At 41.0% G+C, this 12,341-nt stretch overlaps 2 protein-coding genes across 2 annotated transcripts; both read right to left on the reverse strand.

The window, feature by feature from the left end:
- Positions 1–451: 451 nt before the first annotated feature.
- LOC115017966 (odorant receptor 131-2-like) lies at positions 452–1,381 on the reverse strand. The gene has a single exon (XM_029446733.1). The coding sequence runs from the start codon at positions 1,373–1,375 to the stop codon at positions 452–454; it is 924 nt and encodes a 307-aa protein (XP_029302593.1). The 5' UTR covers positions 1,376–1,381.
- A 2,634-nt stretch (positions 1,382–4,015) lies between these two features.
- LOC115017817 (odorant receptor 131-2-like) lies at positions 4,016–4,942 on the reverse strand. The gene has a single exon (XM_029446513.1). It carries the CDS (start codon positions 4,940–4,942, stop codon positions 4,016–4,018), a length of 927 nt encoding a protein of 308 aa, XP_029302373.1.
- Positions 4,943–12,341: the final 7,399 nt, after the last annotated feature.

The following is a 12,341-nucleotide window of genomic DNA, read 5'->3' on the forward strand; positions in this document are numbered from 1 at the left end:
AGGATTTTCATGAAACTAGTTGTAAAGGTGTAGCAAGGGCTAAGGAAGAAACTATTATATGCAGCATATTGCCATAATAAATGGATCTGATTGGATTTCAATCATCTGATTGATGATTTAAGGTCTCGGTCCACACGAGCACATAGGGAAGAATCAGTTCATGCAGCTAAACTGGCTGTGGAGTCTAGATTGACACAACTCTGTCAGGTATACAAAGTTGTAGATAGTGTAGCACAAATGACTTATTAAACCTACTCACAGGTCATAGAGGCTCATATACAAAAACAGAGTTAAGCTTAAATTGCTGCTTAAATAACAATGTAATCACAGTTACGCTTAGAACAATTATTAGAAAACAGTTAGAAATATAACATACAAAAGTGAATCGCAATCATGCACAGTAGAACATTTGATCTTTTTTTATTTAATGAATTGTGCAATTTCTACCTTATCAAATATTACTTTTATACCAACCAGAAAATGCATAGCTTTTCAGTGCATGAAAGAACTTTTCATCCCTGAGGCCATAAATGAGAGGACTCAGGCATCTTGGAGCAAGACTAAACATTATGTAGTTAAAGTACCTGACATCTTTAAATAACTTGAAATTAATTAGTAGTACAGCAGCTTCTATGAATGGACACCACAGACTGATGAGACAGAGCAGCAGCTGGAAAGCATGAAGAATTACCGTTCTGAGCCCTTTCCATGTTGACTTTTTATTCTCTCCTGATGCAGCTTTGGCCACTTTCATTATTTTAACATAGGAGAATACAATGCTGATACACATGATCAAGAAGTAAAATTGATATACAGCTGACCTAACATGATCATGCCATCTGTACAAAATAAATATCTCCACAGAGCACACACTGTATTGTTTGTAAATTCTATGAGAGGCAGATGCAAAATACATGGAGAGAATAACAATACAGGGTACAGAGCTGAGGCAGTGAATGATGAGGATACAATTCACAGTGCTGCGTGTGGTGCACAGCTCTCCATGGCGCAGGGGCATGCAAATGGCCACGTAGCGCTCCAGAGTCATTACTGTCAAAGTAACTGGTGTGACTACAAAATACAGAAGTACCACAAACGAGATAATTATGCATAACCAAATGTGCATAGTGAATTGAAAAAGGCTCAAGATTAGCAGGATATCAGACATAATTAATATTAAGCTATCAGACAGCAGCATAACAGCAAATAAGATATAGCGTGTAGTTGTGTAAAAGCCCTCTTTTTTTAAAAAGGTTATTAAGAGCAAAATATTGATGCAAAGAAAAATCATCACCAGAAGCTGCACAATAATGACCTTGTCATTGATCTGCCGCCGCGAGAACTCACCACCAACCAATGAGTTGTTATCAGCCATCAATGCTCTAACCAAATACATAAGTTGTTACTGTTTCTGCCAAATGTTAAATTGTCATTGTTAAATGTGTCCATCAAAAGAAAAGGAGGATCTTAACACAAAAAGGTAAATGTTAATATCAAGCTCTCTCTGTGGTGCTAAGATAATAATTTATGTAGAGTTTTAAGTTAGTGCATGAAGACTTTATAGGAATGAGTAGAATACAAGCAGAGTAACAACTAATGAAGCGTAGTGTCATGATCAGGATTTTTGTATATCCTGTTTTATTTTGAAGTGTTCACTCCCCCTTATGTCATGTCTAGTTGTACTTCCTGTCTGTGTTTTCTCTCTGTGATTGTTGATTTATTCCTCCTGTATCAGTATTTTGGTTATGTTATTTTAAAGAGTATTTTCCTAGTATAGGGCTTAAGAGGTGAAAAGTTATTTAGATTTTTAACTTTTTTAAATGTCGTTCGATGACTTCAACCAATAACAAGACTAATTTATTGGAAAAGGGCTTAAAGTGAAATCCACTTCAAAACATTGTAGTTCTACATAGTAGTTTAAAAGTGAGACACCACTGCAGTAATGGTGGCTTGTTTACATCAGCCTGCGAGACAGATTCTCTACAGACACGGACAGAAAGTGAGCAACATTTCATTAGTTGTTACTCTGCTTGTATTCTAGTCCAAGCCAAAATATCAAGGCACACCTGTATTCATATCCGGGCAAAATACCCTCTGTAACACATAGTATCACTGTTATCACTCTGCGAACATTTATTTAGCCTAGTCCTTGTAAACTAGCTATTCTCCTTCACACTAGCAAAGAGCCTTTGATGTGTCACACTCTAATATTTCCCACAATGCGCAAATGGTTAAAACGGGGTTCGCTTTGACAGATTTAGGCCAAAGCATATAAAGCCTATTATTTCTATATTGTGAAATAAGTGTGTAGGACAAAGTACCAATAAAGTACAATGTTTCCCTCCGCCACGCCCCCCCAACGGAACCCCGCGCCCCCCCTGAAATTCAAGAAGGTTTTGTTTTTTTGGTTCTTTTTATATTCACAACTCACTTTTCACATTGAACAGGTGCTTTTGTATTGAATAAACTAAACACTTATGTTATTTATCTAATTTATGTGCACGTTTCAGCCTAATGATTCACATGGTTGTATACGTTGGCAAATCACCAATCTGTATATTAAACATGTTTAGCTCTGGATAAATTTGCTTTGACATAACAGTCATTATAGCTGACATTTTTTTGTGTAAAAAAATACTTTCTCCCTTCATCACAGCCAGATAGAAATAATGGGTGCTTCCTGAATGTATGGTCACATGACCACACATGTGTACAGTTGCCAAGAAACTGAGGGTGGGTCAATTTACCCACAAGCTCATTTTACCCCACTGTCATCACTGTGTATCATCTCAAATAAACGGCTTCAACCAGCCTTTGAACTGAGGGTTTAATTCCCACTCCTTTCTGTATTTTTGGGTATACAGTTTAGACATGGTGAGCTAGTTTAGTTTAGCTTATGTCACAGAGAGGCACACACACAGTGGACGAGGTGAGTAAGTGACTGAGGTTGTGTGAGTCAAATGCAGTGATTTTATTTTAGTGAGACAGTGAAGAAACATTTACATTTACATCCCACTCTGTAAGGAAGGGATCAGCGGCAGCTTTGCGCATGCGCGATTCATTTGCAGTCTGCACGCGGGAGTGTGTGGGTCTCCTCTCTCTGCTGCGCGAGGCTACTGTGAGACTGACCGCCCCTGTGAGAGCTTTGGGACGGCGGAGAGGCTCAGGCAGCACCCGCTGCTCGTTGAGGACAGTAACTGCAAAACGATACGTGCTTTCAAGTCAGAGTCTCCAAAACACCAGAAAAGTCTCCAAAAGTCTCCAATAACACCAGAAAAAGTCGATAGATTTGTCGCTAGTAGCTTTGGACAAAAAAAGTCGCCAAGAGGGTTTGGAAAGTTGGTAGAGCCGGGCAAGCCGTAAAAACGCTCACAGAGACAACTTTCAGTGGCTAAATGCATGCTTGTGATTGAAAGAGAGTATTTCCCATAGAGTCCAGTAGAGAGCGGAGCCTGTGTGAGTTAGAACTGGAATCACAATCACCAGACTGATTTCAGACGCCTGTGGCAAGGACTACGGAGCATAACAGATTACAAAGCCACCTCCTCCAAGACGGTGCTTGCGGATGTCTCTCTGACAGAAGAGCTCAACACCTTCTATTTGTGCTTTGAAGCTAACTGTTACAGTGCACAACGTGAGTTTTAGAAGAGTTAACACCAGGAAGGCAGCAGGACACGACTGAATATCTGGACGTGCTGTCATAGCCTGTACTGACAAGCTAGAACTGGTGTTCTAGTCTGGTGTCCTGTCTAAGAAACCTTGTCCCAGCTGCCTAAATCAATACCAGCCAGTACCTCTGCCCTCTGTGGTGATGAATTGCTTTGAGTGGCTCATCAAGGACTTTATTACCTCCTCACTACCTCTAATCTAGGTCTACTACGCCATCTCATCCGCACCGAATCATTTCAATTTTATTTGTCTCTGTCAAATAACTATAAATAAAGCCAGAGACACATTTAAAACATGTTATTTGAGTAGAGTAACATCATGACTTCAATTTATCAATCAAAATAAATCAGATGATTGTTTTTTTATACAAGCCACAGAGAGCATAATATTTTAGTGCATGAAAAAACCTTTCATCCCTGAGGCCATAAATAAGAGGACTCAAACATCTTGGAGCAAGTATAAAAGTAATGTAATTAAAATACCTGACATCTATAAATAACTTTAAATTAATTTGTAGTACAGCAGCTTCTATTAATGGACACCACAGACTGATGAGACAGAGCAGCAGCTGGAAAGCATGAAGAATTACCGTTCGGAGCCCTTTCCATGTTACATTCTTTTTCCTTCCTGATGCAGCTTTGGCCACATTCATTATTTTAACATATGAGAATACAATAACAATAATCATGAGCAAGAAGTAAAACTGATTTATAGCTGACCGAAGATGACCCTGCCATTTGTGAATAATAAATATTTCCACTGAGCATATTCTGCCCTGGGTATAGAAGATGTGAGTCGCGGATGCAAAGAAGCTGGAGAGAACAACAATACAGGGTACAGAGCTGAGGCTGTAAATGATCAGGACACAGTGCAGAGAGTTGCGTGTGGAGCACAGCTCTCCGTGGCGCAGGGGCATGCAAATGGCCACACAGCGCTCCAGAGTCATTACTGTCAAAGTAACTGGTGTGACAAAAGTGTACAGAGACAAAAATATATATGTAATAAGACACAACCACATCTGTATGTTAATACGAAAATAGCTTAAAATGAGCAAGATATTAGTTATGAGTAAAAACAGACAATCAGACAGTAGTGTTATAGAAAATAAGATGTAGCGCATGGTTGTGTAGAAGAAGTCCTTTGAAAAAAAGGTCACAATAAGCAACAGGTTGATGGAAAGGAAAATCACCACTAGAACCTGCACTATAATGACCCGGTAATTGATCTCTCTGCGCAAGGACTCACCACCAATCATTGAGTTGTTATCTGTCATATTGTATATATAAAATGTTTTATGCCCCAAAATTCAAATAATATACTTAAAATATCAAAATAAGACCCTAAAACCTATTACACAAAGACCCAAGTCCAATGACAAGCTTCTTTCCTATGTCCTAAGATGTTGGTGTGCAGTCATTAATTAAACCTTCCCTGCAGTAAGGTTGCATTGTGGCACAGAAACAATTCAACAATAAAACATAAACAACATCCAACCTTACAAATATGCATAATTAGAGACCTTATAGTGAATCCTGAACCTGAAGCCAATGTGAACCAGATAAAAAGTGTTGTCAGTCATCCAGTTTGCAGTTGGGTTCAAAGACGAATGTCCTCTGCTGAGCTCTGTACAGTTTTTTGAGGGAGGACTGTGTACATCCCTTCAGGTCTAAATGCTAGTATCACTATTGGCTACCAATAGTTAATTGTTAGACAATCTTCACCAACAAATCAAGTCACGTAACTTGTAAAACACAGTGCACAAATAAATACATAGTGATTTGTATGTGTAAACCTGTATCTGCTGATCTGTGCCTCTTTATAACTTGTTTATCATCATTAGTGGTGATGGTCTATTAATATTCGATATTGTTCTATCAAGGTAATATTGTCTGCCCTTTACTGCATCTCTACAAAAACAATCCATAAACAGACAGACAGACAAGAAGGCTGTTAAAAGAAATACACAAGCTCCGTACACACAAGCGTTTTTGCCGTTTCCGAAATAATCTCTGTTCATCCTAACACTACTGAAAACGCATATCACATGACCATTCCTGTACACTAGGCATGCACGTGCCAGTGTAAACAAGAAAGCAGATTTGTCTACTCTGAGGTTGGTTGCTTTTTTACAGCAAAATACAATGGAGTATCATTGTACTTCCTATAACAAAAGGTTCTGTTTGATACTTAAGATCTACTCTACATCTATCTTTCCCAAAGACACACTCTGACTTTGTTTACATCCATGTTTACGTGCTAGCAGTGTTCTTCCCTGTCTTTGTTGGTGCATTGCTGCATCTCTTGGCATATTACTGCCACATGTAAATCAGTAGAAAAATGTGAAACCTGTCAAGATTGTCGCCAATGAAAAAACCCACTACTGATGATCAAAAACTCCACAGGTTACCTTACCTTAAAACACCTGCACCTACAACCATGCTGGTAGTTCTGTGAGGCTGAACAGCACAGCAGAGCTTTGAGCTAAATGCTAACATGCTAACATGCTAACATGATAACATGCTCACAATGATGACGCAAACATGCTGATGTTACATAGTAACTCAATACCCTAGAAATGTTTTGCCTTTGCTGACCTCCAGTGTTATAAACTCTGACCTTGTTGAAGTGATGTGATGTACAAGAAGTAGCTCACCAATGTTAGATAACAAAGGCTTGTTTCAAATGTCTTAGAATTCAATGTGGTTAAAAGGTGGTGCCAGTTCGGTATTGCCTGCCTGGCAGAAAATGTAATAACTCTTTCTGTGTATGCCAGATCATAAAGTTAATCGTCCATGACGTCTGCTGGGTCCATATTCCTGGTTGGTTCGTACTGTTATGGTGCGGTGTAAAGGGGAGGACCCAAACGCAGTACAGACAAGTTATAACAAAAAGAGAGCTAAAAAATACAAAACAAGGTAAAAAGTAAAACTGAATGAACAAACCAGGAAAGACGCAAGGGAGCACGAGGAAGCACGAGGAAACATCAGGTAACATGGATGACAAACCGACAAGGACCAATGGGTTTCAGGAACAAAACTTGAGCTTATTGCCAGGGTGTTTGCTGCATCAGAGATGAGCATTGAGGAGCAACCAACAGCTTACGAAAGAATTTCAATCACAGAAAAAGAAAAGACTAAGCTTTTGCCTGATCCCTTGACATTGCAGGATGGCTGGGTCAATGAAAACAAAAGCATGACTTCTTGGCCGCCGATATACCTCAGCGATATAACATTATTTTTAATGTCTGACCTCCCAGGGAACGATGTCGAGTTTCATAAACAAACTTTGAACGAATACAAAGAAGGCAAAGCATTTAGACTGTTTGACTCTGGCTGGTTGAAACAAATATCTTTCAATCCTCTCACAGATTCTGAGTATAGCTGTTTGAAAGCAAAATGTTCGCAGATGTTCCCAGTCAAGAAAACTGGCGATATCATAAGTGCTTATTGCAGTTGTGTTGCAGGGTAAGCTATTATAAATATTTACCTAACTTGTGTTTGTTAATTATTATAAAACTCAATATATAATATAACAACAAGCAGGGCTATCACATACAACCCATTAAAACACTGAAAGTGTCTGCTCTATTAGCCTACAAATAATATATAATAATACTTGATAAAAGATGGAAATAAAGACTAGAAACAAAATATTTAAACTGGCTCGGCCCAACACTGACTCACTGCAGAGGGTCTATCCTGCACTAAAATGGTGAATGTGCTCTTGGTAGATACATGGTGATTTAGTATAGAAAAAATTAACTTAGTCATTCAAATATTTATCATAAGCATGCTTATACTTATGAACTACGACCAACCTGGCACTTCATACTTGCGTTAGCTTGGCTACTTCCGTTAAAGAAAAGAAAAGTAGGAGCCATACAAGACGAGCATAGGAAAATTCAAGAAAAGTGGACAGGAATTTTTATGTTATGTTTTGGGTGGGATGACAGACATGCTTTTTATGACTGGAAAAGAAAGTGGCTCTCCTGTTGACTTTGTCCCATCAATGTGGCTCTCATGTAAAAAATAGTGAAGATCGCTGGGCTATATAAATAAATTTGATTTGATTTACAAGACATGACACAATGGGAAGTGAACCTTTCAAAATAAAACAGGATGCAGGGACACCAAGATCATGACAGTTTTGCAATTACATCATCTGGTTTGTGCACTTAGTAACTCTCAGTAGCTAACACAGAGACATCATGAGGGCATATGATGGTGATAGGGGCACTCTGCAGACAGGTTTTGTTTTTCTCCTTGTGGATTTAGACTCCCAACAGAACAGTGATGTTAATGAGTCGAGCAAAATAAACTCATGTGAAACTCATTAAACCTGAAGGTAATTGGTTCATTAATTATTTAAACTATCCTCTGTTGATTTTGGCTCTGCATGAAGATGGATGACACAACAGGTAAACAAAAAAAAAAAGGTTTTCATAGTTGGAAAACTATTAAAAACTATTTGTCTCGCACTTTCTGTTACCAACTCCAAAACAACAAGTTGTATAAACTAGACTCAGAGTCTACAGTACACATCAGAATGATAACATTTGCTAATAAGCTCTAAATCATAACCCTAACTACAGCTGAAGCTGATGGGAATGTCATTATATTAGTTTTGCAGGTTTTTTGTCTGAAACCAAATCCTTGGACTATCAAAGGTTTTTGACCTAATGATGGCGCTACATGAAAGGTCAGTTTTTACAATTCATCCTCTGGGGACCATGACTATTTGTACTAAATGCCAGGGCAATCCATCCAATACTTATATTTATAGATTTTTTTAATGAAAAATAAATTATTCTAACTTTAACCTTGTTGCACAACAGTGTTGCGAGTGTGTGGCCTGTACTCAGTTGTACTCAGAAGTTTTTCAAGATTGTGGTCATGATGGGATATTACACTGACATTATTGGCTTGTTTTTCATCATCAGAAAATGTTGTTGTCAACATAATGAAGATGATAATTAGCCAGTTATCTGTATTCCTGTGTGTAATAATAAACTCCAGTGAAGCTAATTAAAAGTGATGACTAATGGTGTCATTAATTATTCAAAGAATGTTCTGCTGATGTTGACTTGGCTAATAATTACATATGTGATGGTTTGGTTATAAACAAAACTTTAAACAAGATATTTGGATTTAATGTTATAAATATGTTTCTTTTTTTTCTTTTTAAAATATGGTAACCAAATGCATTGACAAATAAAAGTAAAGTAACAACAGTTTACACACACTTTAACAACTGCACTGTGAGCAAATATAACCCATTTTTACACCAGTTATTTCACTGGTATAATACTAATAAAAGTATGACCCATTGGCACTACGGACCCAATGACTGATAAAAAATATAATTTAAGCCTACATATAACAATCAGTATTCAGAATGAGTAACATGTTGTTGCTGTAGAGAAGTAGTAATAATTGAAGGCCAGATTACAACGTTCTCAGCCATTTCTCACACAGTGCATAGATTTTGAATAAAGTAATGTTGTTGTTTGGTAATGCGTAGGTGCAGTACATAGAACAGACCACATTGTTGTCTAAAGTATCACAAATAATCAATGAGGGTAAATTAATCTTGAATCATGATTAAGTTGCATCTCCCTTTTCACTTGATACCAACTAGAATTCCTTATGTGATGTAATTCTGTGAAAAGAAATGTCAGGGCACCAAACCGAACTTCCCTCTTTAATCCATTGCATCAGCAGGTCATGTAATGTAATGTAAATCATGTTTTTTGTAGCGTCCTTTTTCAATCTGAATGATTTCCCTTTAAATTTGCTCTAATTACACTTCTACTAATCCTGTTTTAATTTGTGTGCTCATATTCCTGGCTCTCCACTCGGTGGTCACAGGGAGATTGTAAAGGACATCTAAGGGCCTGCATATTTGCACAGTGCTGTTTCGTGCTTTTGAGGCATTTCAGCTGACCACATACCTCAAACCAAAATGTAAACCACTGTATGTCAAACATGATTCCTTATAAATATCTTACTCCCAATATTAATGATGACATCTACCCTCATTTCTCTTTGGATTGGTTTCATTTCTCCAGTGAAGGAAAGTAACTGAGTGCATTTACTTACTACTGTACTGAAGTACAATTTTGATGTACTTTCTTTACTTGAATATTTCCATTTTATGCTACTTCATGCCTCTACTGTACTATATCTCAGAGGCAAATATTATACTTTTACTACACTACATTTATAGTTATTATTATTATTATTATTAATAATTTTAAGTTACTAGTTAGGGCTACTAGGGCTCCAGTAGGGGACTCCGTAGTCTTGCTGGGAGACTTCAACGCACACGTGGGAAACGATGGAGACACCTGGAGAGGCGTGATTGGGAGGAAGGGCCTCCCTGATCTAAACCCGAACGGTCGTTTGTTGTTGGACTTCTGTGCTAGTCATGGAATGGCCATAACAAACACCATGTTCGAACATAAGGATGCTCATAAGTGCACGTGGTACCAGAGCACCCTAGGCCAAAGGTCAATGATCGATTTCGTAATCGTATCATCTGATCTGAGGCCGCATGTTTTGGACACTCGGGTGAAGAGAGGGGCGGAGCTGTCAACTGATCACCATCTGGTGGTGAGTTGGATCAAGGGGTGGGGGAAGACTCTGGACAGACCTGGTAAACCCAAACGGGTAGTGCGGGTGAACTGGGAACGTCTGGAGGAAACCCCTGTCCTGGGGATCTTTAACTCACACCTCCGGTGGAGCTTTTCAGCCATCCCTGTGGAGGTTGGGGGCATTGAACCTGAGTGGGCGATGTTCAAAACCTCTATTGTTGAAGCTGCGGTGATGAGTTGTGGTCTCAAGGTCTTAGGTGTCTCAAGGGGCGGTAACCCTCGAACACCGTGGTGGACCCTGGTGGTCAGGGAAGCCGTCCGACTGAAGAAGGAGTCCTTCCGGGTTATGTTATCCGGGAGGACTCCGGAAACAGTTGCAGGGTATCGAAGGACTAGAAGGGCTGGCAGCTTCTGCCGTGTCAGAGGCAAAGCAGCGGGTGTGGGAGAAGTTCGGAGAAGCTATGGAGAAGGACTTTCGGTCGGCACCTCAGGAGGGGGAAGCGAGGAACCATCCAAGCTGTGTACAGCAAGGGTGGGACCCTGCTGACTTCAACTGAGAAGGTTATCGGCCGCTGGAAGGAGCACTTTGAGGAACTCCTGAATCCGACAAACACGCCCTCTATGGTTGAGGCAGAGCTGGAAGCTGATGGGGGATCATCGTCAATTTCCCTGATGGAAGTCACTGAGGTAGTCAAACAACTCCACAGTGGCAAAGCCGCAGGGGTTGATGAGATCCGTCCAGAAATTCTGAAGGCTTTGGGTGTTGAGGGGCTGTCTTGGTTGACACGCCTCGTCAACATTGCGTGGAAGTCTGGGACAGTGCCTAGGGGTTGGCAGACCGGGGTGGTGGTTCCCCTATTTAAAAAGGGGGACCAGAGAGTGTGTGCCAACTACAGGGGTATCACACTTCTCAGCCTCCCTGGTAAAGTCTACTCCAAGGTACTGGAAAGGAGGGTTCGGCCGGTAGTCGAACCTCTGATTGAAGAGGAACAATGTGGATTCCGTCCTGGTCGTGGAACAACAGACCAACTCTTTACTCTTGCAAGGATCCTGGAGGGGGCCTGGGAGTACGCCCATCCGGTCTACATGTATTTTGTGGATCTGGAGAAGGCGTATGACCGGGTCCCCTGGGTGATACTGTGGGAGGTGCTGCGGGAGTATGGGGTGAGGGGGTCACTTTTGAGGGCCATACAATCCCTGTACGCCCAAAGCGAGAGTTGTGTCCGGATACTCGACAGTAAGTCGGACTCGTTTCCCGTGAATGTTGGCCTCCGCCAGGGCTGCGCTTTATCACCAATCCTGTTCGTGATTTTCATGGATAGGATATCGAGGCGTAGTCGTGGAGGAGAGGGGTTGCAGTTCGGTGACCTGAGGATCTCATCGCTGCTCTTTGCAGATGATGTGGTCCTTATGGCATCATCGGTCTGTGACCTTCAACAGTCACTGGATCGGTTCGCAGCCGAGTGTGCAGCGGTTGGGATGAGGATCAGCACCTCCAAATCTGAGGCCATGGCTCTCAGCAGGAAACCGGTGGATTGCCTACTCCGGGTAGGGAATGAGCCATTACCCCAAGTGAAGGAGTTCAAGTACCTCGGGGTCTTGTTCGCGAGTGAGGGGACAATGGAGCGAGAGATTGGCCGGAGAATCGGAGCAGCAGGGGCGGTCACTACACTACACTACATTACAGTCACTTTACCGCACCGTTGTGGCGAAAAGAGAGCTGAGCCAGAAGGCAAAGCTCTCAATATACCGGTCGACTTTCGTTCCTACCCTCACCTATGGTCATGAAGGCTGGGTCATAACCGAAAGAACGAGATCACGGGTACAAGCAGCCGAAATGGGTTTTCTCAGACGGGTGGCTGGCGTCTCCCTTAGAGATAGGGTGAGAAGCTCAGCCATCCGTGAGAGACTCGGAGTAGAGCCGCTGCTCCTTTACGTTGAAAGGAGCCAGTTGAGGTGGTTCGGGCATCTAGTAAGGATGCCACCTGGGCGCCTCCCTAGGGAGGTGTTCCAGGCACATCCAGGACTCGGTGGAGAGATTATATCTCCTCACTGGCCTGGGAACGCCTCAGGATCCTCC

This window comes from Cottoperca gobio, chromosome 13 (assembly GCF_900634415.1).
Source record: "Cottoperca gobio chromosome 13, fCotGob3.1, whole genome shotgun sequence".
Taxonomy (NCBI): domain Eukaryota; kingdom Metazoa; phylum Chordata; class Actinopteri; order Perciformes; family Bovichtidae; genus Cottoperca; species Cottoperca gobio.

Excerpts from the sequence above, each read along its gene's own strand:
- LOC115017817 (XM_029446513.1), bottom strand. The coding sequence starts at position 4,942 with ATGACAGATAACAACTCAATGATTGGTGGTGAGTCCTTGCGCAGAGAG.
- LOC115017966 (XM_029446733.1), bottom strand. The coding sequence starts at position 1,375 with ATGGCTGATAACAACTCATTGGTTGGTGGTGAGTTCTCGCGGCGGCAG.